Here is a 26,875-nt window from a genome sequence, read left to right on the forward strand (position 1 = left end):
GAAAGATAAACAGCAACAAAACAGCTCTAACAAATTCAATGTAGCGAAGTCTCAGGAGATAACTGTGTGATAGAACTTCCTTCCAGATACCCACCAAGATAACCTTGTCAATTTCCTTGGGTGGACACCAATGAAACATTCCTGTGGAGTCATATCTTTTTACATTGCAATCCATGTTGTCAACTTGTTCGTTGCCAGGTATTAATAAGGGGTCATGTCTGGGGAAGAAAATGTGCCAAGGTTAATATGAGTGAAAGCCATAATAAATTATATGTGGGGAATGTCCCCAGGAGCAATGCATATAATATGCTTTGATACACCTGCTTTTAAGAGACTAAAGAAAAGATGAGATTAGTTTTACATTGGGGAAACCGAGGAATGGGGAAGGGGAGAATAGTCTCACAATAACTTTGCACCCATAACCATTCTGGTTATATTCATCTTTCCACTCTCTGGAAAACCTATGCATGCTTTTTTCTCTCCTCTCTTTTCTTCCTTTCCCAAAATGAACATCACAAGAGTCTCTATTAGTATCTGCAGTGAAGTAGAAGGGATAGGTACAAAGCCCCCATGCTGACTGACTAGCATGAGGATGGAAAGCCAATTGCTTGCTTTTACTGCATACAACTTCTGACGTGTCGCTCTTCGAAGTAAAAGCTTTAACAGGCTGCACTTTAAATATTTTAGCAATTTGCCCAATCATATTTTGCTTTCCCAAACTGAGGCCCTTTAAAGATTCAGCAATGTGTCATTTTACAGCAAACTGACTAACAAATGCCCACATCTGGAATACATGAGTTTAATACTAAACAACAATGCCCATTTTCCATGACAGCTATAATATCTGTGGCAACTTTCAATACATTTTACTGCAGAATAATAATGAGGAAGAGGAAGAGAAGGAAAAGATTTCCACCATTCCACAGAAGGCAGACCAGAAGACCTTCTTCCCTCAGCCCTGCAAAGACAGCGTCTTTCAGTCCCTTTTCTCTCTTTCTTCATCCTTGAGAAATGGCACGGTATGGATGGATGCCTTCTTCCCCCAGTGTCCTATCAAATGCACCCTAAAGAAGGGGTGAGGTGGAAGCTTTCCTGAGAAAGAATGAATCCATCCCCAAGATCTGACAACAGAACAACTCACCCTGTTGTCATTTCTTGTTCTGCCCAGCACATTGGCAAATGGGTTTTCTCGCGGCTTGTGTGTCATTCTCTAAGGTGGCCAGTTTGCAAATGGGGATGGGAAAGGAGAACGTGATGGCCTGTTCAGTGAAATGAGTCATTCTGCTATTGCCCCACATAAAGGTGAGCACTGGGGGCTTCAGATAATGTCGCTGGTGGCCCTTCGTCCCAACTTGCTGGGCTGAGTTTGTGCAAAATGATGTATGATAATGCCATAGAAGAAAGGTGCCATTTGGGAAACGCTGCCCCAACCTATCCAATCTCAGATATTGCCCCAGAATACACTGGGGTTTTATGGAATGCACATGGGTTTTGCACATGGGTTTTATGGAAGATATTTTAGTGTTCTTTAGTAGACATGTTGATGTGGAAAGTGTTCTCTGAAGCTGATGCGTTTGAAACCCATTGGGTTAGTGTAATCACATAATTCTCATATTTAGGAAGCTGCCTTGAAGTAACCTTTATGCCCACTTCCTCCTGTCCTCTGCCAACAGCATGCCTCAGAAGGATTCTGGTCAAATAAAATTAATGTGGTCATCCTCAGTCCAACAAGTAACAAGTGTAGCTTGGAGAAGCCTGCACTATGGCAGAGATGCAAACTGATAATTTGAGAAAAACGGAAGCAGTGGGAAATTCCACATGGTCAAAATTAAGAGCATTATTTTAACCTTGATGGCCAGAGGCTGTAGTTTTCCATGCACAGCAATAGCCACAATTTTGTGCAGCGACATAAACAGAAATCAATGCACATGCTTCAGAAATCCTACCAAGCTACTTTTTTCACATCTATATCTCTAACCATATAAATAGCTTCACTGTTCTTATGGCGAAAATTATGTGCGCCTGAGTTAAAGTGAAGAGGAAAGTACAATCTTTTCAGGGTTTTGCAGAGCATATAATGCCACTTACCATCAATTAAACTCAAGAGCGACACTAAATGCCATGCTACAGCTGCAAACTCAAAAAGCCTGCCTGGAAGACAACAGCCTAAAGCAAAACCACAAATCCCTTTCCCAGCAAACCTGCTGCGAGATAGCCAGCATTATATTTTAAAGAGCACTGCTCCCCTTGCAGCCATTTACAAGTACTCTAAACACATTCCATTGGCGTTTTAAACTTTAGAACTTCTTCTGACTGACCTGGAAATGCAGGAAAAAGTCAAGAGGAGGTTAAATGGCTTGCTCCTTTTTTTTTTTTTTTTTGTACTATCTTTTCATTCCATTCATCCTCTCCCTAATAGTAGCCTCTCTGTATTCTGGGCGTCCAGTTACTTAAGGACAGCTTCCACCCCCCGCCCCCATGTCCCTACCAAACTAGAATGTAAAACATTGAGATCACAATTGTACTAAGTGCTTTTTAAAATGCTACTTAAACGGTAAGAAATTGGAACAGTACATGTTTTAAACTTTCGAGGGCATCCTCTCTAAATTCCCATCCCACTATTAAGCATAGTGACTAATCCTGGTGCTGCTGGAGTCCTGTGCACACTTAAATGAAAGTAGGCCCCATAGAAAGGCGATCTCTCTTCTGAATAAAGGAGCAAAGTGTTGGGTTAGCAATGTCTGCTTCAGAGTCAAAGAATGTCTCTTGCTCTTCTGAGACTGGCCTAAGGATGAGCTAAAAGCTCTCTTGTAAGAAACCTGGTCTTGAGTTTTGGGGCAGATACGGGAGCAAAAAGGAAACCTGTCATTTCAGCTTCCTGTTCTTTTTAGCATCTGTTTCACAGTGGTGGTGCTCCTCCTAGAAGCTGCCCAGACAATGTGGCATCATTTTGATAAGGGCTTCTGGGAAAGATTATGCCATCTGGAATAACTGGCTGGGGGGGGGGGGCATTTGTCCAAGATGCCTTTGCCAGAGTGCCTTTACCAGCACACAGCATCTTTCTATAGTGTTGTTTTTTTTGGGGGGGGGGGGGGTAGAGAATTCTGTAGAGAATTCTGTTCCTCCATCTACAATTTCTCCCCTACCCCTAAAATTCCACAGACATCCCCCATTTACTGCCTGCAAATAAAATGACAAGATGGAGGGCCATCTGGCTGAGTGCTAAGACAAATGTTGTCCTAAGTACAACATTTGGTGGGATGAATCATTTCATCAATGTTAAGAGAGAAGGGCTAGTTTTGCTCATCTCTTGTAACCAATGGGTCCTCTTCTCAAATTAGCAGATGCTCAATATAACATCTTGATCCTACTTAGCCTTCATCCACTATTGCTGGACAATCCCATTGAGCCCTACATGATCCAAGCCATTGCATACCGTATTGGCATTATGATGCCTCTGTCTCATAAACATTAAGGGCCAGTGTCTTTAATGAGATATTTCAAGCTCTAATTCAGTTGTGTATCTAGATCTGTGAGGCACTTCTTGCTAGGTGACACTGCATTAGCCTGTCGATTGGGATGGAGGTCGTTCCAGCGCTTGAGACAGTCTCAGCCTAGGGGTTGTTCCAATAGGTTCCTAGTCAACAGAGAACCCCCCCCCCCAAACACACAAAATCTGCCCTCACTTTCAGACTGTATTTTCTTCTATTACTCTTTTCTTCTACACTGTAGCCCCACAAGATCCAAGAGAGCCTATGGCTTTGTACAAACAGGTTAATCTTCACAAATCTGGTCCAAGGGCAAAGTCTGAAGGTGCATAATGCAGCTCCCTTGCTGAAGCTAAGAAAGTCCAGTGCCTGGAGACAAGACTACTAGGAAACCGTATGCATGCCCCTTGCGTTTCATCAGGGAAGAACAGAGGGATATCATAAAACACCTTGCAGACATTCAAGTCAGCAAGTAAAACGTATTTTTTTTTTTTTTGGTGTTCTTATAAAAACACACATAAGCTGTTTTAAAATTATGATTATTGGTAACAATCATTGCTACACCAATATCACCACTGGAATGTATTAGAGTACAGACATAATCCTTATTCACCCATTCATCTTCGTTTCACAAATGAACAGCTCAGGCCAGGAGAGAATGATTGAGCACAGATCGAACTGCACCCAACACTCCACTACTAGACCATGCTAGTTTCAGTTAATGGTCAAACTGGAATTTGCTAAGCAGGCATAGCTGTCACTGTGGGGGTGCACATGTGGAACCAGTCAGAGGTTCTTTATGTGCTACAAGGAAGTAAGCAAAACTCCCCCATTTGTGTTTTGTTGCACAAACAATTCAAACGGTTTCTCCCTCTCTCTTTTGCGGAAAAATGATTGTGTATATTGGATGCCTGCATATTAGTCATACCAGGCGATACGTAGGACCCAGGAGCAATCTGGAGCAAAGAGGGAGCAGAGGCAGGCAGAGGGTAAAGCACTCCTCTCCCTACCCACCCTGCTCTGCTCCAAATTCCTCTTTCTCAAGTTGCTTTGCTTTAGGAAAACCAGCCACTGAGTTGTGGTTAATTTCATTTCCATGTACTGACATTAGCGCAGGAGAGAAGAAGGGAAAGCCTCCCCCCTCCCGCACACCCCCGGTGACAACTGAAGTACAGAATGCATCAGAGGATTGGATGTGTGCAGATCCACACAGCATGACCATTCCTCAAAAAGAGAGGGGGGATCAGATGAAAAGGTACACGCATGGATATGTCACTAAGATGTAACCTTCATGCATGCGGTGGGGCCATGACCCATCCCACCATGCAAAGAGGTTCCACAGCCCAAGTCAGTGTATGACTTGAGCCTATGGCTTACCTTTGCCTGAAAAATATTCACTGGCCTTTGCTCTCCAAGACAATTGTTTGTGTCCTTTGAGGGGGTGGTGGGATGCACCTGAATGTACGGAACGCAGTCATTTGGTTGGTCTGGGCTTTTAGGATGGGTGGAAATGGGGCAGGCATCTTGCAAATGCCTCACATCTAGACGCAGTGGGTAACGTCTCATGCCTTTCCCATTTTCTCTTACAACTGCCCTAACAAATTGTGGCAATTAACATGCTGTTAGTGTTAGATGTCGGCAGCAAATGCAGGTGCTAATAATTGAAAAAGCATTTAGAGCTTTTACACCCCAGCTGAATATTTCATAATGTGCTGCATGTTTCGCTATTTGCTCAGTGCGTCTCTGTCACTTCAATCTTCCCTGACTGCTTTGACTGGCGCTCCAAAGCTCCACCAAGACAAGAGTGACGGCTTGTCACAGGCGCACTCTGCTGACTACTGCGGCAGCTCGCTGGGACTGGCTGCAAAGGTTGTCATGCTGCTCTGATGGAACTCAGCAAATGTTTTGTGACTAATACACCCAACATTTGTCAGCTAACATTAGCCATTCCCTGCGACCCTCTTCAGTCTGCACTGACGGCATTAAGTTGTAATGAGAATTTGTAGCTGGCGTGTGCACGTGGCGTGCGTGCGTGTGTTGCACTAATGACACTCTCCGGCTGACCTTTACTTTCACAAGCTTAATCAGCAGTGAAATTTCCAAGGATGCAGAGCGCACGCCGAAAAAGGAGCTTTGTCAGGTAGAATGTGCTCCAATAAAGGAGAGCACACTTTCCATCAGAATTCTGCCTGGACTTCCTTTCTTGTTACATTTAAGAATGACTGTTGATCCTTTCCAATTAATGAAACTAGCATGCTCCCTCTGCTCTCACATCCCTAATTCCTAGTTTACCTATGGATAACTAAGGGCACAATCCTAACCCCTTATGTCAGTACTTCCCAGCACTGGCATAGCAGTGCCGGTGGGACGTGTGCTGCATCCTGCAGTTGGGTGTCACTCACGGAGGCCTCCTCAAAGTAAGGGAAGGTTTGTTCCCTTACCTCAGAGCTGCATTGCCCTAAGTCAGTGCTAGAAAGCACTGACATAAGGGGTTCGGATTGCGCCCTTAGACTATGAGCTGACCACCAAATCAGTGACCGGCCGTTTGTTTCCTAGCCAAGTATAGTATGTAGAGGAAAATAGTTCACATCGCTCAGATCTTCACACAACACTTTATCCACTGTACCACACAGGCACTTAATATTTTCTTTTAGTGTTTCAGACCTGCATAACAGGTAACAGAGTAACAGCCACCTTAACCATTATCGTGCCTGTTTAGGTTATGTTGCTGGGGTTTCCCGAACAGGATCGTTGTTCTCATTGCTCCCAACAAGAGGTCTGTTGGTAGGAGGAGGCAGGAAGTCTGGCTCAGTTGGTAGAGCTGCCACCTTGTATGCCTGAAGATCTGAGGCTGCCAGTTTGAAACAACCGGAAGTACCCGAGAACTGACAACACGCTGATATACTGATGAGCTGACCCTCGGTGGCAGAGAGGAGTTGCCATCAAGTGGAGCGTGGGAGGCGAAGGGCCACAGAGAGGCCAGACTGGGAAGGAATCCAGCTGGAAGGAGGAGTTCTATGAAAGATGAGAACTATTCCATTGTAAAAATCCCTACGGGGGGGAGGGGGTTTGGAACAGCCTGCCTATGTAAACCACCTTGGATTAAAGTCTGAGGAGAAATCTGACAACCAAAGAAGGCGGTATATAAACACCTGTATAAATAAATAAATAAATAAATAAATAAATAAATAAATAAATAAATAAATAAATAAAACTGGTACATTTTTAAAGACACTGCTAAGGTAATAAAATGGATGTGTGTTGTTTTTATCCTTTCTCTTTTATCTTCTAGCAACTGCTGTTTTTAAAATTTAGGTAATTTGGTAGTGTAACACTGATGTCACTGTGAATTTTCAGGGAAGAGGGAAACCGCATAAACTACAGCTTGCCTATATGCCTGGAACATAAATCATAGTTTTAATTCTAAACTACTGCTTTAGAACCAGTGGTTTATTTGTAAAATTTGAGGTGCATAAGATGTCTTCTCTAAAACTAAAGGATGGTTGTCTAGTTTTACAATAATGACAGCCCCATACTAACTAAAATCTTCCATCAATGCAGCCACGCCAGTGAAGCATGTGCTGTAACCTGTGGTGAGGCAGCAGTCACAGAGGTCTCTTCATGGTAATGGAACTTTTGTTTCCCTTGCCCTGGGGCAAGCTTCTGCTGCCCAAATGGCTCTCCTCAGATCTGTGCCAGCCATTTTGCTGGCACAGAACTGGGGGTAGTAAGGGAGAGGGAAGAGGAGAGAGAATGGGGTGCTGCCAGGATCCACCACTTCTTCCCTGTACCACCTCCCTCAACCAGTTCCTCCACCTCCCCACCCTGTTCCTCCCACTGTCTTGCCCCCACCATGAACTTACTGGCGCTGCTGGTGGTGGGGCCTCTCCACCAGCCCACACATTCAGCAACCAGCCATGTGCACTGGTGGCCCTCTTTGCACATCACCAGCCCAGCAATTCTGCCAAGGGGAACATAGGTTCCACCAGTGAAAGCCTTAGTTAGGATTGGGGTCTGATGTCTCCCCTGCTCTGTCACTATTATCAGACCTGTCCTCAGGTCCTGGGATGAGGGGGGTTATACATTCAATAAAATATAATTAAGAAATCTATTTATTTGAACATATATCCTTCCCCATCCAATAGGTGCAGCTTAGAACACAAAAGCGAAAGGAGTCACATGAGTGACGCAGTAGAGTTCAGCACTTCATTAAATGAAATCTCCGTGTGTGAAGTAGGAAGAAAGCCTTATAGCCTCCTCCTCCAATTCTACTGCTGGCCTAACAGGGAGAAGATCATCTGAATATATATTCAGTGGCTGCATTTCTGTATTTATTCATAAACATGCCTCACTGTGCTTTCACAAACCTTACAGAAACATTGTCGGACTTTGGCAATCTCTGGTAAGTTTAGCATATCCTGTTTAGGTTGGCAAGGAATGAAGTCGGGGTTGAAATCAAGGAAACTCCTCAGGGTCATGAAATTCTCCTTGGCAAAACAAAACTGGAAATCCAACAGAGCCAGTGCCTCGCTGATTTTTGTGAGTGATCAGGGACACTAATGATAATGACCCTTTGCTGAGAATGCTGCTTGTCTAGAGGCCAATGTCAAGTATACCACTCAGTTCTGAGTGGACAGGGACAAACTATTTGTTTGTTCTTCAGGCCCCTGGGCCCTGTCACATGCTATTTGTTTCTGCATTAAGAGGCATTGTCTCAGCAGGTCTGACATTTTCTTCTACTCTTGTGTGCTGGACTCATGCAACTGCAGTGACTATAGCACTGAGGACTAGAGGCGCAAACCGCCAGAAACTTTTTCCTGTGCAAACCCCATCGAAATGCATGGGAGATAACACATCTCCCATTTAAATAGCATACATATGCTCTTGATAAAACTCTTATTCATTTTAATGGTCCTTATGCATGGCATGTTCCTGATGAGTGTGCTCTTCAGCCTTGTTGACACTTGTTTACACATGCTGTTTGCATCGGGGGGGGGGGTCCCCCAACTTTTTGTTTACTACTCCCCATGGAGTTAGAATGATTTCTTTGTGCTCTTATGCAATAGAGATTCCTAGGCCTAGTCATTTTAAACCTAACTATAAAGTTGATACAAACATTAACTCATGAATCAATCAAGAAAAGGTACTTCTTAATGCACTTTTTTTTTTAAATACCATTAGTCATGGCATGTAACATCCATTTTTAGCACTCTGATAACAGAGTCTGATAACAGAGGGAATTCTCAGTGTACAAACTACATTATTTTCAATTTTCAAATATGATTTCAGATTTAAAATACTTAAATTCTGTAAGAGATTTGTGAAATGGAGAAGGGGTAGTACATGAGCACTTAATATACTCCTAGGAAGGAAATCAAAGATTTCCACATTCATTATCTTATGTTTATCCCCAGCTATTTTTATGCTATCATTAGTTACTTCAAACTAGACAGATGATGTCTCCTAACAGTGGTGCTGAATAACTACAGATCAATGTTGCAGATCTGTTGTAATTTAGCCTATGCTCCTCCATTGTTTTATACTCATTAATCATTTTAAAAACTTTTACATACTGACCAGACTGCATATTAATAATTATTTACTTGTTGTCTTAGGCCAGAACAAGATGTTACTGGAGATGAAGCAGCTGTGTTTCCTATTCCTTTCTTTCTGATAAAATGTAGTAATGTGTAATAAAATAAAACATAATGTGACATTGTTGCACTCCTATGTTCCCCACTTTTCCTTCTCTCCATTGGCTGCAGTTTGCAAGAGGGGTTCACCTACACACACAAGAGCCAGTAACATACTTAATATAACATCTCATGTGATTCAGATTCTCCAGTTCAACCAGGAGGAACAGAAGACTGTAACTGCCTGAAATTCAATTTACATAGAGTCACAGTCCAATCCTATGCTTCAACCCTACTTTTCGAACTAGTGTTCTGGTGGTGAAGTGCACTTTACAGTGTTGTGAATGGTGTTATGGAAGTGTGACTGGCTGCGTGCTTCTGGGCTGTCACTGCTGATGCAAAGAAGCACCCCGCACACGGAAGTGGCCAAGAGAGGCCCCACCTATGCCAGTAAATTGTCGAAGTGGGGGGAACGGGGCAGGGGGAGCAGAAAGGGGCAGATTGGGGGAGGAAACGGGGCATGTTGGAGGTGGGAGGGACTGTATCCTGGCTCAGGTGACATGCCCCCTTTGTCTCCTTGGATTTGAACCAGCTTACAACTGGCACAGGTGCAAGGAGATCCATTGGTATCAAGGAGCTTACAGAGATGTAAGGGAAAATATTTTTCCCAAGTCTTTCCCAGTTCCTCTCCCAAGCCTCCTGATCACCCCACAACCACCACCATAGAATGCAGCACAGCCTATTTTGATACAGCTGCATGCTATGGCAGGGGAAAGGATAGGATTAGACAAAGTTGGAAGTTCCCAGTCAAGTCAGATATACGAAGAATTTTGAAGGTTGTTGGAAAAAAGTCAAGAAAGACTAGTGAAATTTAGTCAAGAGGCTTTTGCGAAGCCTCGGCTTTCCCCAAGAGGCCAAGCATCATCCTAAGCACATATAGCTGCACAAAAGAACACAGCCAAAGTTAATAAAAAATTTCTAAGCCACATCCTTAGATTAAAAAAGGATACTTCTGGTTCTGATACATTGCATTAGGACAGCTCAAATACATTTTATTGCGAATGATTCTATCTGTTCCTAAGCTTCAAATATAGGGGCCCCAAATGATACCTATTGTGGCCAGGGCACCCGATACAAGGAGTAGAGAAATGTTCTTATTCAGGCACCAAGGACAGGTGACCCGAGTCCAGCAGACAGGAGAAAGAGGAAACAAAACAAGCCTGGTTTTGGCAAGTTCCCCACTCATTGCCCCATCTATGTTTAGCAATTCTGATGTGTTACTGAGCAGACAGCTCAAGTTTGGAATGAGTAATCTCCCTTAGTCCCTCTTCAGCAGGCAATGAAAGCAGGCTCCACTTTGAAAATTCTTCTCCCATCATGCAAGCTGACACAGGCATGCTTTTCAAAAACCCACAGCCAATCTGTTGATCATTACTTATTTACAAAGGCCTTCGGGCAGAAAGTCCTGTAAAAACCATACTTGATATGGTATACAGTAGCTTTTTCTGCTTGTGGAAGGGGGGAAAAAAGTCCCCCTAAGGCTACCTCAAACCATCACTTTCTATTGCGCATAAAATGTACCGTGTAACACTAAAGTATTTAATATATATGGTATAATATATCTACAGGAAAGGCATTTGTGTAGAAGTGTGTTAGCCTGTATTTGGTAATTTGATGTTTTGCTGAAGGCTATGACTTGAAAAAGCCTGCACCTAGTGCCGAGGACCTGTCATCTCAGTACCCAAGAGCCAGTAGAATAAAGAAGTACCCTAAAGCAGCAAAACTTTGACACAGCTTTGAAGCATATGAAAACAGTATAACTCCCCAGAATTATTATGACTCAAGATCAAAGAAATGAGGCATACTTTACATAGCAAACAGGGACAGTGCACTTCGCTCCCAATGTTGCAGTGTTCCCTTCCCTCTGACTCTCTCTCCCGCCTTCTTTTATTTCACTTTTACACCCCTAAATTTATTAGATGGCGGGAGAAAGAGAAGGGGGGGGACAACTCCTCATTTTTCCCTGTCGGATTTCAGGTAGATAAAACTAATTTGGGGGAGGGGGCACATGAGAAGACATTACGAGAAGCAAATTGAAAATGATGGCAGAATGACAACAAGCATCATAAAAATGAGGGAGATGGTGTTCTTTTTATTCTCCTCATCCCCCCCCCCACTCCCATAAGCAAGCATGCAGATTAGTGCTGCATAGGCAAGAAAGCCAGAAAGCATCTTCAACAATACATTTAATGACAACAGATGGTCAGGAGGGAGCAAAAAGGTCACCATTGGTTGCATTTCCCCTCTGTGAATCAATCTCATTTTTGAGTTCTGCCATCCTGACGATGTGGAGAAATGATGATGCCCTCAAATGTGCCCTAGATTGCAGGAGCAATAAAGAGGAATGGATGTTTCTCTAAGCATCACTTGAAAGTCTGGTTCAAGCAGCTGGAAAGTGCGTGTGTGTGTGTGTGGGGGGGGGGGAGATACTATATAGATTTATTCATGCCCATTAGGAGAATATTGATCACTGCCAGCGAGATGAGCTGGTAGTTAAGCGAAATGTCATATTTGTGTATTTAGAAAAATACCCTTGTGCCGAATTATGTGAAGATGTGGATCTAAATAGGTTGTGATCATTTTGCTAATTGTACATTGAGGGAAATGGACTGACAACTGACCCAAACTTTCTGCAGCAGTACTCATGTCAGCATCACACTATTTTGTGGTGTGCCTGTTAGGACTAAACATCCTAGGCATATATGTAGTGGAACAGCAATTACTAAGCTGGGGGGTGGGGGTGACATCAGCTATTGGCAAGAGATTCTCAACAAGTGAAACACCATCACATCTGAAGCAGCATATTTTTAAACTTCTGTAGGATATTTTTAAGCTTCAGAGTTGCCATCAGAATTTGACCAAACAAGTGAGATTCCTTAGGTGAAACGTTTGATAAATTCTGAGGAAAGCCAACAGAATTTCAACAAGACTAGTGAAATTTCTTGGAGATGGGTTTTCTACACACCATTACATGATCACTGGGCTTTACCTAAAGTAACATCAAAGTAAAATTTAAGGTTCTTCTTCAGGATCTGAGGAATGAAGTCTAACAAAATTTAAGGCACAATCCTGACCCCTTATGTTTCCAGCACTGACACAAGGGCAATGCAGCTCTGAAGGAAGGGAACAAACATTTCCTTACTTTGAGGAATGACACCCAGTGTCACCCTCCGTGAGTAACACCCAGCTGCAGGATGCAGCACATGTCCCATTGGCACCGCTATGCCAGTGCTGGAAAGCACTGACATAAGGGGTTAGGATTGCACTCTTAGACTTCCCAAAATTTCACAGCTAATTCCCAGACTTATATAATTGCTATCAAGAGTGCAAGAAAGGCTCCCTTGCAGAATCAACTTTAGAAAACCTCTGCTTAGGAATGACCTTCTGAAATTCCATTATGGGGAGCTCAGTTGGAATCAAATGCAGCATATCTGACAATACCGGGGGGGGGGAATCGCTAACAACCAGAATATGTTTTCATCACTTGCCTTCCCAGTATCTACGGTCCTTTAAAAACATTCCTCCCGTTTCATAATTAATATTGCTTTTAGGCTCAGTAAAACTGCATTAGTTTTGAACTTTGCTTTGTGAAGTACATAGATTATTAGGCCTTTTTAAAAAAAATCAGTCAAAATCAATTAGGGGAAATTTGATTTCAATCGACAGGATAAAAGGGAGGTAATATTCAGGTTCATTTTTGATTGTGATGATACATTTCACATATGGCCTTAAGTACAGAAAACAGTACTCAGAGGGATTCCGACAAAAAGAGACTTGCCCCAGGCAAACTAACCACATGAGTTCTTCTGATTGGTTAGCGCTATCATTAGTGCCACTGCTGTTTAAGAACTACACATGGACAGGACAGGGTGACAGCTAAGACTTTAAAGCCTATGTATTTTTCAAACAGCTTTTCAAACTGTTTTTATGACAGATTTTTTTTCAGCTCTATCATTAACTGCTGACAAGCTGACAGAATAAATTCTTTAGTCTTTCAGCAACCATCTAAGAATCCTTCTTCTTTCCCCACCGCCCTGCAATGATCTCCCGCCACCATTTTATTTTTTATTTTTATGGAGGGAGGAGGGTATTTTGGGAGAGGAGATAGAGATATGAGTTGCTTCGAGTCTTACCTTATCATCTTGGGTGAGGAGTTGGGTGAATTTCTCATGCCTCCGTTGCGTTGCTTCTTTTTGGGCGACAACGCCGTTGGCTCCTCATCTTCGACTAGAAATACAGGCAACTCATGAGGTTATGAATGGCTCCGATCATCACATGAAATACAGGTGCAATAGCCAAGAACACACACTCAATTCCATTCACGCACTGAATACTTCATTCCTATCTTGTTTAGGTTCAATAAAGACCAAATTGGTGTTAGTCAAAGAGATCAATTTGAAAGATGAGAAGGAGGAAAAAGGAGGAGGAAAGAAGCACAGGGTATTGACTGTAGAAGTTCGGACACAATTTCATACTTCAATAGAAGGTTACTTTCAGTTAAGCTGTGCTTTTGAAGAACAGAAATTAGTGCTCTGCTACACACACCAGAAGTTTAAATACTCTTTAGAATAGAAATACTGAAAGCTGCCAGCCTGCACTTTGCCAATGAACTGTCTACTGCCTTGTTCTTGTTCCTTAAATGCATAGAATCTTCCCAAAGAGGTGTAAAGTACTCAGTATTTTAACACTGCAATAAAACAAAACTATACAATGGTGCATAGATCTCCAACACAACTCAAAACTCATTGATTTACCCTTTACCACAAAGGGTGATGTTATCACAGAAGCAAGCAGAATGTGACCAAATGACAAGAGAACTTCCTGTATAACAAAAGATGGTCATCATAGGAGGGACTTTTAATGAGGATGAAATACATGGAGTGGAAGAATCCTCTTCTTAATGGTAAAAACACACACACTCACAAAACACTTAAGGTTGCCACAAATAGTATCCCTTTCAGACAAAGGTGTTTACCTTAACTACAATTATAGCATTTTTTCCTAACAAGCTATGAATTACTATTTAACTACAATTATTAATGTTTAATTGACTCTTGATTATGAGCAGATCAGTGCTCTGCCTGTTAGGAAAAGCTGCTCTCTGTCAGCATCTGGTTAGGCAAACGTACCCTACAAAAAAAATAAAACAGAGTGATTTCCATCCTATAATTAAGAGAAAATCAGATTACATAAAGTCAAAGAAGGTGAACATTAGGTAGTAGTTAACTTCAGGCTCAAGGAAAATGAGAGTTGCAAGGACAAACACACACATTAATGCAGAACCCACTCACCCTAGAAAATTCTATCTGTAATTTAAAAAAAAAATTCTTAATTGAACCATTTTAAATTATACTAATAGTTAAACTGTAAAATTTTTAAGAATGAACACGGCAAATCACTTTGGGACTGATCAAAAGTAGGATAAAGTATAAGGAAACAATGAAATAAATCATATACAAAGGTAAAAAGAAGCTTATGGATTCAACAGTTGTTATAGATTTAGTTGACTGTGGCTATAGTCCTAACCAAATTTCCAGCACTGACATCAGGAGAATGCAACTTTGAGTTAGGAAACAAACATTGCCCTATCTGGATGAGGCCTCCATGACTGCCCCCCAACTGCAGGATGCAGCACCTGCCCCACTGGCACAGCTATGCCAGTGCTGGAAAGTTGGTTAGGATTGTGCCCTATGAGCTATGCAATACTCTATGGCCCCAATCCAAAACGGTGGTCATGACTGACATAAATCAAATTGATATTAGGTGTGTCTAGGGAAAGACCTTGGTTTTAACTAGCTATACATTTTCCAGAGATTGATGAGAAACTTTGTAAGCATCAGCGGCATTTCTCACCACTGTGGCAACCAGGGGCACACCTCCAGGGGTGCCACCCCGCCTGGAGGTACTGCCCCCACGCCCACTGCCTCCCCCAGGCATTCTGAGGGCCAGAGAGGTCCTGTGTGTACCCCTCCCCCGACCCTCAGAAGGCCTTCTGGAGGTTGAAAATCAACACTTCCAGGTTTCAGTCGAAAACTGTAGATATAAAAATATATATAAATATTTTGAGATATATCTCGAAATATATACAGTTGAAAAATGTAGATATATATATATATACAGTACTGCACTTATTAAAGTGATTATCCACCAGTGACTAAAGTAATGTACAACATGTTTAAAATCACAGTCAAAACAATGAACATTTTGTTGGCAACCTTCAGTCTCGAAAGACTATGGTATCGCGCTCTGAATGGTGGTTCTGGAACAGCATCTAGTGTGGCTGAAAAGGCCGATTCGGGAGTGACAATACTTTCCACACTGGGAGCAAGTGCAGTCTGTCCCTGGTCTGTCTCCCTGGCTATGGGTCTTCCTTCTTTGCCTCTTTGCCTCAGTCTGTTGGCAAAGTGTCTCTTCAGACTGGGAAAGGCCATGCTGCACAGCCTGCCTCCAAGCAGAACGCTCAGAGGCCAAGGTTTCCCATCTATTGAGGTTCATTCCTAAGGCTTTCAGATCCCTCTTGCAGATATCCTTGTAGCGCAGCTGTGGTCTACCCGTAGGGCGCATTCCCTGCACAAGTTCTCCATAGAGGAGATCCTTTGGGATCCGACCATCACCCATTCTCACGACATGACCAAGCCAATGCAGGTGTCTCTGTTTCAGCAGTGTATACACGTTGGGGATTCCAGCTCATTCCAGGACTGTGTTGTTTGGAACTTTGTCCTCCCAGGTGATGCAGAGGATGTGTCGGAGGCAGCGCATGTGGAAAACGTTAGCTTCTTCTACTGTTGTGAGTGAAGAGTCCATGACTCACTGCAGTACAGAAGTGTACTCAGGATGCAAGCTCTGTAGACCTGGATCTTGGTATGTTCTGTCAGCTTCTTGTTGGACCAGACTCTCTTTGTAGTCTGGAAAATGTGGTAGCTGCTTTACCGATGCGTTTGTTTAGCTTGGTATCCAGAGAAAGAGTGTCAGAGATCATTGAGCCAAGGTACACAAAGTCATGGACAGCCTCCAGCTCATGCGCAGAGATTGCAATGCAGGGAGGTGAGTTCACATCCTGAACCATGGCCTGTGTTTTCTTCAGGCTGATTGTCAATCCAAAGTCTTGGCAGGCCTAGCTAAAACAGTTCATGAGCTACTGGAGATCTTCGGCAGAGTGAGCGGTGACAGCTGCATCGTCGGCAAGGAGGAAGTCACGCAGACATTTCAGCTGGACTTTGGACTTTGCTCTCAGTCTGGAGAGGTTGAAGAGCTTTCCATCTGATCTGGTCCGGAGATAGATGCCTTCTGTTGCAGTTCCAAAGGCCTGCTTCAGCAGGACAGTGAAGAAAATCCCAAACAAGGTCGGTGCGAGAACACAGCCCTGCTTCACTCCGCTTCGGATGTCAAAGGGGTCTGATATGGAGCTGTCAAAGACTACAGTGCCCTTCATGTCCTTGTGGAAAGACCTGATGATGCTGAGGAGCCTGGGTGGACATCTGATCTTGGGTAGAATCCTGAAGAAGCCGTCCCTGCTGACCAGGTTGAAAGCCTTCGTGAGATCTATAAAGGCTATAAAGAGTGGCTGTCATTGTTCTCTGCATTTCTCCTGCAGCTGTCTAAGGGAGAATACCATATCGGTGGTGGACTTGTTGGCACAAAATTCGCAATGCAATTCTGGATAGACGCTCTCTGCAAGTACCTGGAGCCTCTTCAGTGCAACTCGGGCAAACAGCTTTCCTACAACGCTAAGAAGAGAGATGCCACGGTAGTTATTGCAGTCACCCCTGTCACCTTTGTTCTTGTACAGCATGACGATGTTTGCATCCCTCATGTCCTGTGGTACTCCACCTTCTCTCCAGCAGAGACAGAGGATTTCATGCAGGTCAGTGATGATGATCTCTTTGCAGCACTTTAGGACTTCAGCAGGGATGCTGTCTTTTCCTGGTGCCTTGCCAGAGGCGAGGGAGTCCAGGGCCACGTGAAGTTCTGCTAGGGTTGGTTCACTGTCAAGCTCCTCCAACACAGGCAGGCACTCGATGTTGTTCAGTGCTTCCTCGGTTCCTGCATTTTCTTGGGAATACAGCTCAGAGTAGTGCTGCACCCAGCGTCCCATTTGCTGCTCCCAGTCCTGGATGACCTCGCCTGTGGCAGACTTCAGAGGGGCAGTTTTCTTCTGTGTTGGACCCAGGGCCAGCTTGATACCGTCCTACATCCCCTTGATGTTGCCTGTCTCAGCTGCTATCTGTATCTGCGAACAGAATTGGAGCCAGTAGTCATTAGCACATCTCCTGGCAGTCTGCTGGACTTTGCTGCAAGCAACTAGGAGGACCTGCAGGTTGCGCTCACTGGGACAGGCTCTGTATGCTGCTAGAGCTCTCTTCTTTTCCTCAATGACTGGTGTCAACTCCTCAGAGTGGGCTTCAAACCAGTCTGCCGCCTTGTTGATCTTCTTGCCGAATATGGACAAGGCGGTGTTGTAAACGGCATCTTTGAAATGTTCCCATCTGTTGGATGCATCTGCAACGGCCAGGCCTGGAAGAGATTCCTCAAGCGCTCATGCAAATTCCTCCACTTTTCCCTGGTCCTAGGTCTTGCTGGTGTCAATGCCAGGTCTTCCTTCCTTTTTCATGTGATATAGTCGCTTAGTCTGCAGTTTCACTCAATGAAACAATGAACAGCACTTTCTAAAAATCTACAATCAATTCCCATCATGAAAAACCAACAGCAGCAGCATTATAAACATACATATTGTCAGACATTCTTAAATACCTGGTGTAAAAGGTCAAGTTTTAACACACCTTCTGATGATCAGTAAGCACGAGTGATGCATGGTGGCCTTTTCTAGGGGGAACATTCGGTAACAGTGGTACCACCACAGAAAAGGTACTGCCCCAGGCTCTCACCAACCATACCTCTCTTGCAAATGGGATTCAGAGCTAAGTGGAATCTAATGAGATCCTGCCACCATCACCCACACTTTGGAAATGTTTAGGTGCAGGGAACGGGGCTTGGCGAGAACATGGGCCCCTGAGAATGGAGTGAGGACATACAACACCAAAGTTAAACTAAAGTGGTCTGGTACCAGCCCTGGCTTGATTAGAAATTACTCTGCCATTACCTTGTGGAAAAAGACTTCAAGACTTTAAAAAGATCCCAGTGGGCTGTGCTCTTTGTCTACACTAGGATTGGGGGCGGGGTCTTTCCAGGCACAATGTAAAAATTAATTTCATTTTATGAAGTGCCTTGCCTGTCACTGCCTGCCTTCACCTGCAACATCTTCCTTCCAAGTTTGTATAGTTTCAAAACAAACTGAAACCTGCTGAGGCTCCATGCTTGAACAAATGTATTTTGCTTATGCCAGGAAGCCATTTGTTCTTCTCAAGTTTAGATTGCATGGGTCACTTGAAAAACAGGTTCCTTCCCTAACAAATTTGAAAAAATCACTGTCCACAGTTCAATGTATATGACTCATGTGTATGCAATAATGGGAAGCATTATCTTTTGTTTGTTCTTAAAAATTTTGCCATAACAAAAGAAGCACTTACAAGAAGCATCTTAGTAGTAAAGAAGCAAGGTATAAATTGTAAACTATTATTCTTCATATATTCCAGCTCACAGAAGTTTTCACCAAATTGATCTGGTTGATTACCATGTGTCACTGCCATTCACTCAAGTGGAAACTCCTCTTTTTAAAAATGTGCTCTTACAGCTGCCTAATAGAAGGCTTTGGCACCCACATTTATTTTTACTTTTTAATTTTTTCACATTTTTATACTATCCTTCCTCCAAGGAGATCATGGTGGAGTACATCTCTCATTTTGTCCTCACAACAATCCTGTGAGGTAGGCTGAGGTTGAGAGGTAGTGACAGGCTCAAGGTCACCCAGGAAGCTTCATGGCTGAGCAGGGATTTGAACCTGGATCTTCCAGGTCTAAATCCAACTTTGAAACCACGACACCATCCTGGTTCTCTCACGTAATTATGTCATGCAATATGTCTGCAGGCTCTGAAGCTTGCTGGGGAACTTCCGCAATCTTCTCTCTGGCTTTCCCCATTGCATCTTAGTGCACACACCTCTATCCAAACTTTGCTGACAACATCATAGACCTCCCTCACCAGCCTACGTTGCACCCCTCTCAAAGTCCTTCCCTGGTTTCCCGTGTCCTTCCATATACAGCACAGTCTCCTTATCCATACCATTAAACATTTCCTTTAAAGCCTTGCTCCATCCAATCTTTTAAGTCTTTGTTTCCCATTATACCCCTGCCTAATACCTTTGGTTCTCTTGCTTCCCCCCATGCACAGAATTCCTTCCCTGGAAATGTGCATGGAGCCACCTCTCCATCTTCTTCAAATCCCTCCTCATCCTTTCCCTCGTTCATCCTTTTTTATCCTTATCTCTTCCTGCCCCCTTTCTTTGCTTTCTTCCCCAATGTTCATTTTGAGTAGACTGGATCCATCCTTTTTTTGTGAAACTCTCCATGCACTGATAGTGCTGAACAATGGTTGGCAACCTTCAGTCTTGAAAGACTATGGTATAAGCCTACAGCACCCGGTATTCCCAGGCAGTCTCCCATCCAAGTACTATCCAAGTACTATCCAAGTACCATCCAAGTACCATCACCAAGGTATCTCATTATGCACATGCAAATACTCCACATGGTTGGCAACCTTCAGTCTCGAAAGACTATGGTATAAGCCTACAGCACCCGGTATTCCCAGGCGGTCTCCCATCCAAGTACTAACCAGGCCTGACCCTGCTTAGCTTCCAAGATCAGACGAGATCGGGCATGTGCAGGGTAACAGTTGCTTAACAAGGAGTGCTGAACAAACTATTACAAAATCATAGCTCCCTCAGTGGACATTTTATTTGGTAGTCAGAGAGGCAGTGAAGCTCTCTCAGCTGGCCTGGTCCAGGTCTGAGGAGAGGGGGGTAGGGAACGGCAAAATCCCCAGGACCTGGGGCCATGAAAAAATAAACAAGGTAATTATCCCATTCTGATAAATGTTTTCATTTAATTTCAATCTTGCTCATGCTAAGTTAAAACGGTAAATTAAAAACTTATTTTAAAAAATGTAGCAACATCTGGTTTGTAGAATAATTTAGGAAGGGGGGCCCCAATCTTGCTTCCGCCCCAATGCCAGCTCTCATCTGCCCTAGCCTGGTGGGAACATCTACCATTCAGCTGGCCCCCCTGACTGGAGACGTCTAGCATTCAGCTCCTTCCCCAAAACTAACTCAACCAATAGTTGTTGCACCTGATCATATGCCATTTCAAAACAGCCCAGATTGCTTCCTTTTCTCTCCCCTTTTTTTGTCCGCATCATATCTGTCTAATTGTAAATCATTCTGAAAAGATTGATTTTAATCTTTTTGCAGTGTTTAGTAATCTAACTGTCATCATCATTATAGCAGCCCAACCCAGCTTGTGTGACTGGGATGATGCAATCCCAAGACATGTCAAAGACAGAGTTGCTGCTACCAGTCTTGACGGGATGGTATTCCATCACTTTTCTTTAGATCTTTTTTTTAATAGCAAAAAACAAACATTCTGTACAATAGTACTTGTTCTTGTGACATAAACTGGACTTTGGGCTGAAACATTTAACTGTCAACACTGCATATTTGCAGTGTTAATTGCAAAAATTAACATATTTGCAGTGTTAATGCTCTTTAATGCAAATGTTAACTATTTGCAAATAGTTTAATGCTTGTTTAATAGTTTAATGCAAATAGTTAATGCAATGCAAATAGTTAATGCAATGCAAATAGTTTAATGCAAATAGTTAATGCTTGTTAACTATTATTCATGCCATTTATTTACTATGCTGGAAAAGAGTTGAAGGGACATGAATAAACCTATAGAATTACATAGACCTTCTTTATCAATGCTGAAAATACAGGTAGGTTGGGCAATCAGACACAGAATGCCATGTAATCTAAACCCCACCCGGTACTCTCAGAAAATGCACAGGTTTTCTGGATATCCATAACTGTAACATGTAATACGCAATCCTTGCAACAACCTACATCCCACTTTTGCATAACAGGCATGGCAACTAACAGATTTATCTCAGAGGAAGACCTGGTGTCGGAAAAGCATCAGACAATGGCTAATGAGGTTTCAGATACACTGGTTTTGAGTGCTGTTTAGCTTAAAAATTCACAGAGATGTTTCAGAATCTTTGCTTATTCTCTAATTATTCCAAAAGGTTCATCATTCAATGACATAACCTCCAGACAATGCTCCATGAATTGATTTAAGATGTGCCGGGTAATTTTAATGGCCTTTACACAAAGGCAAACATCTGAAACAACATCTTACTTGGCTTTTATCCTCAATTCTTCCTTTAAGCACAATCAAGAAAATATCTTCAAAGAAGCAGCGGTCAAGGTCTTTAGCCATTTAAATTCTTTTAATACACTTATAAAAATAAATCTGTCACTTTCATGGCTTCATCCATGTCACCAGCGACACACTTAACAGGGGCTTTTAACAAAAACCCACCTTTTTACTGACCCTAAACAAGTTGTAATAGCTAACGAGATTAATCAAACATTAATGCAGACTTGTATGCTTGCCAAGCCTAGTGGTGAAAAAGGTAAAGATTTCAAAGCCAGCCAAACATGAAACACAACACCAACCAGAAACCATTAGTTCACTAGCTATCTCGATTACAGTATTAAACGCTACATGTGGAGAAACCCACATCTGCAAGAACTTAGTGGAGCATTAGTAATGTCATTTTCACATGGAAAACGCTCAGCCTGCACAACCCACGCACAAAATAATCTCTGTTGTCTGATGTTTCCGGCTGTGGGGCTACCTACGGAGCTCTTGGTTCAACCCAGGCCTTTTCTTCTGGTAATGGTGACATTTGGCAGGTAGGCTCAGTGCTCTTTGAAACCTACAGTAGGGAATTTTTCCTTGCTCAACAGAGCCCAACAACTTAGGGTGAAGCAGCGAGGAGTTGTTGGGTAGAAGGAGGCTTCCTTGACGGTTATTAACAAGCAGGACTGGTTCCAGGAATCCGTCACTCTTGGACTGAATAGAGTGATTTTGGTAACTTGGTTTAGCTTCATGCTTTGCTTCTAAATAATAAGGAAAAAGTGCAGATTAATGCCTGGTGCATTAGAAGAGTACCCAAACTGCACCCATGAATGCATTTAAGGGGGAAACCTTGAGCCCACTGAGTTGTAATTATGTGGGAAGTCATTGTGTAAAGGGGTTCACTATGTGGTTCTAGCAATCTTCCTCAAGTCATCAAACTTCCCCCCCAAAAAACCTGCGTCCACATTTTTCAAGCTTTCATAAATATAGGAACGGAGGCATTTGTGGTTGGAATAGTCATAGATTGAAAAATTCTTCCTACGGACTTCTAGACCACAGTCATCAAGTTTAGCTCTTCCTAATGTTTTGACCTCTACCATGAAGGACATTGCCAAGGACTGAAACACAACACCTAAAAGCCTGAAGCCTCTAGGAGCAAAGATGTACATACTTCACTAAATTAGTCTTTATTGTCTGTACTTAGTGGAGTGCGTACAGAAGGCTGTAAGAAGAATTTTTCAATCTATTACATAAATATGTTTCCATAAATGAAGCACATCTTCATAGCTGGGATCCATGTGCATATCTAAAGCATTTTCATGTGCATAGGGGGCTGAGCCTTTTTTCATCTGAACTGCAGATCCTCACGATATGTAAGATGCCAGAGGGTCTCCCTGGATACAGAAGTGACTTTTCAGAAGTGAGTGGGGCTTCATTGTATGTGTACAAATGAAGAGTGTGGACTTTTGGATCTATGACCTACATGTGGACTCATCTTAAGTTCTTCTAAAAATATGCTTTTGTAAAATTAAATACAGAAGAAACGTTTCACAATCATATCATCTGTAAACAATAATCCCAACCAAGATGAAGTGTCTTCGAAGCTATCCTTATTTTCCACCACATTTCGATAAAATCTTGAGATATATTCATGGCAGAAGAAAAGGATTCTCTCACTCCAAAAGTAACAGGGAAAGCATCAGAGTAGTAGTAGTAGTAGTTGTTGTTTTTTATGGAGGGGGATTGTTTGTTTTAAGAAAAATCTTTAGTAGTTTCATTTGCGGTATTTTTGAGCACAACAATCCATGAAAACTATTGAAAGTCAATTTATTCCAGTATTCAATGGGAACAAATTATGTTGGATCCAAATACTCTGGCTTAAGTAGAATTTAAATACAACTGGACTGTACAGCTGTGACTGTGATCCTTTGGTCGCATATTCTTGATAAAGCCTATTGTCTCTTGACTGTAACAGAGCATGAGCCCAAACCTGAGCTCTGCGTGCAGGCTTACTGCCGGCGCATACTGTCACGAACGTGCCATAAGGCACGTTTGCGAGCCCTAATGCCGGGCGAGCACCCCTGCTAGCCCAGTGCTGGACGGTGCTGGGCTAGCGCTGGGCGGGTGCCCAGCCTCCACTGCTCAGCAGTTGCATGGACCGCCAAACAGCAGAGAGGAAAGCGGGGACATGGGGAGAGGCAGGGAGGAGGTGTTCCGGGGAAGCAGGAGGTGGGAGGCGGGCAGGGAGAGGGCGGGAAGGAGGCCACGCGCCCTGAGCAGCTGAGGTTTGAGCGCTATGTGATTCAAGGCGATTCAAGGCAATAGCCAACATCTGAATATTGTGCACCATTTTTTCTTGTTTACATTCACAAGGCGTGCATAACAATAATGGTAATAACAAATGTGCTTGGGCCTCATATTATATTTTACATATCTGTTCTTATTTGGAAATTTGAATTTACTATTTATGGGTCATCTTGATTTTGCAGCTCATTTGAATAGAATTTTATAGGGGAAAAATCACATTAATATAAAATGAAGAATACAGCCATCCTCCCCCCCTCAAAAAAAAATCTACAGTACATTGGTGATATCTTTTTGTTGCTTTCATTTTGAACACTGGGAAAAATATATGAATGTGTTCTACTGCAAATTAAAGCAGAATTTTAGATGGTTGTTTATGGTGGCGAATGGAATAGAGGGAATATATGTGCTGATAAGCGAACTGGTTTTGTATGTTCCAGAAGTTTTACTGAGTTCTGAAAACAAATAAATATAGCCATAGAACAAACTTTTTTGTTTACGTGTCTGCTCAAATGTAAGTTACTTAACTGCGAAGCACACACAGAACCCAGAGTCAATCAGTTGCTTTCTAAAACAGGAAATATGTCTCTGTCACAGAAACCTTATCACATGCCATCTACACCAGATACATTAAAGCTTGCAGGAGTGATTCCGGTTTGCTTTTTAACAAACTCCATATGAAAGATTTATCTCCATATGAGATAAAAGGAGCGCTAGTTCCAACATCACATTTTGCATCTAGAGCGTGACTCCAGGCGTAATTTCTACAGGTGCATACATGCTGTAGCTCTGTGGCAGAGCACATGCTTTGCATACAGAATGTCTCCGGTTAAAACCTCTACACTTGCTAACTGGGCAAAGAGGCACTTTTTCAAGTAGTGCTCCTCTTATATGTAGCAGAGGGAGACCAACAGCCCAATCCTGAGCTGCCCAGGGCGCCCAGCTTCGGCAGCACTAAAATGGCTGCCGCCGCATCATGTGCACCCCGGGCTACCGTGGGCAGCACCTTGGGAGAAGGGGACTTTCATTCCCTTCTCCTGGGTAAGAGAAGCAGCCCTGCAATGGGGCTACTCACGTTACCGCCGACCAAAAGGTCAACAGTAAGGTAAAGGCGTTTGTGTAGGGCACCAAACTCCACAAGAATGCCTTGGATCCGGTGGAGCGGAGCTCCACGGGACCCACCTCCCTCCCTCCCCCGGCACGCCTCCCACCCGCCCTCTCCGTCACGCCTCCTCCCCGCCCTCCCCCTGCCTCCCCATCCCCAGAACGCCTCCTCCCCGCCCCTGCTTACCGCTTACCGTGTGGCAGCTCAGCAGTCCGGCCAGCACTGGGCTAGCATGGGTGCTGGCCTGGCAGTATGTTTGTGACAGTGCGCGCTGGCGGGAAGCCAGTGCACCGAGCTCAGGATTGGGTTCTAACTGTCCCTCTTCACCCCAGCACAGTTTTTTAGTTGCTTTATTGTGTTTCTTCTGTATCTTTTTAGATTGTAAGCCCTTAGATTGTAAGCAGTGGTGTAACTGATGGGAGGCAGGCTGCCTCAGTTGCCACCCTTGGGGGGGGGTCACTCCACTAGTGACCAAAATTTCAAAAATAGCAGGTTAGGAAAAATACCTTCATATTATATACCATGCTATGCATAATTTACAGAAGAATGCAATGAAACAAACCGGAGTGAAATATCTCAATTCTATCAAACGTTATGGCCAAAAAACAAGAAAACAAAAATACAACTCTTACGTAACAGAAAGTAGATTTTCTTAACTCAACATGGACCATTAAGACTGATTGTTCAAATAGCCAATGAGATGTTATAAGGACACAGCATGGAACCAATAAGGTGTTAGTAAGGTGACACCTTCATGGAGATGACACCACTAGAGACTGTCAAAATCGTTGTTTTCAGGAATAATACCATCATGTTATATGAGGTGTGTCTATTAAATAACGAGAATGTGATTCCACCTAGTAAACAAAGCAGTCAGAACCAGTTATAACTGCATGCGTAGTAACCTTGAACATGTCTGAATCTGCATGACAAGCAGCAACACTCTATGACGTTCGTATATCATTTGATGTGTAATATAATGCAGAATGTGATGAAACAAACCTCATTGAAATATCTGTGATGTATCAAAAGCTACAGGTCCAGCCTATTTATACACGGTTTTTTAATACACGGATTTGACTCAACATGAATGGCCCCTACAAATGAGAAGGAATGTGTTGATCCCTGGAGTAGGGAAAAATGCATCCCTTTAAAACCAGTTTAAAAAAATGAACAGTCCTTTAACAATAGCCTCCTTAAGGAGAGAGAGAGAGGACAGCTGGCTGACAATCCATCAATCCTTCTCTCTCCAACAGCCCCTCCCTTCCCCCTGAGCACGTTTGCATTGGTGAAGGGAGGGGCTGAGTGAAGCTACTAGAGGAGGACTGATTGATGGATTGTCTTCTTAATGACTCTTATCTTAGAGTCAAAAGGTCAGCAAGGCTGTTTTTAAATCACTGGAGCAAAGAAACTTAGTTTTTTAAATAGATTTGCTATAGTGTGTTTTTTTTGCCATCCACTTGAGTGCTAGGAAGGGAACCCACGAGAATAATTAGTCTCAACCTGCATAGGCAAATAACCAGAAAAAAAGGACAGCTGACTTATGTAACAAAGCGGATTTCCTTAACTGAAAACTGACCAATGTGTCTGAGTGTTCTGTGAGCTAACAAAATGTTATTATGACACAGCATGGAATTAATAAGGTGTTAGTATGTCAGCTCCCTTTTCCATGTATCAGAGCTAATATTTGAACTCCTATTCAGTTGTGTGAGTGCGATCAGTTGGCCACTCTTTTTTTGTTGTTGTTATTTACTGATTTATTGGGTGACATATACTGTCCTATAGTAAAATAAATAAAGTTAATGGAAGTGACACCATGAGTTACCAGACTGGGTGACTCCAACTCTAGTGATGGCACTGGTGGGAAGGTTGGGTGTTTTTGGTCACTGGCTTAGATGACTTTTAAAGTGGATTCTAAATATCCACGGTGGACTATAGCCTATCAGTGGTTATTAACCATGATGGCTACAT

At 43.0% G+C, this 26,875-nt stretch overlaps 1 protein-coding gene and 1 pseudogene across 6 annotated transcripts in view; both read right to left on the bottom strand.

Moving 5' to 3' along the window:
• KCNMA1 (potassium calcium-activated channel subfamily M alpha 1) overlaps positions 1–26,875 on the bottom strand; it is a 619,222-nt gene that overhangs the window by 72,242 nt on the left and 520,105 nt on the right. For all 6 annotated transcript variants that reach the window (XM_066621009.1, XM_066621008.1, XM_066621007.1 and 3 more), the window contains 2 exons: positions 13,315–13,408; positions 95–218 (listed from right to left, as the gene is read on the bottom strand). In XM_066621009.1, the coding sequence (XP_066477106.1) occupies positions 95–218; positions 13,315–13,408 (218 nt within the window). The remainder of the gene's footprint in view (positions 1–94; positions 219–13,314; positions 13,409–26,875) is intronic.
• Positions 19,861–19,977, bottom strand: LOC136646251 (5S ribosomal RNA; annotated as a pseudogene).

This window comes from Tiliqua scincoides, chromosome 3, assembly GCF_035046505.1.
Source record: "Tiliqua scincoides isolate rTilSci1 chromosome 3, rTilSci1.hap2, whole genome shotgun sequence".
In the NCBI taxonomy this organism is placed as follows: Eukaryota; Metazoa; Chordata; class Lepidosauria; order Squamata; family Scincidae; genus Tiliqua; species Tiliqua scincoides.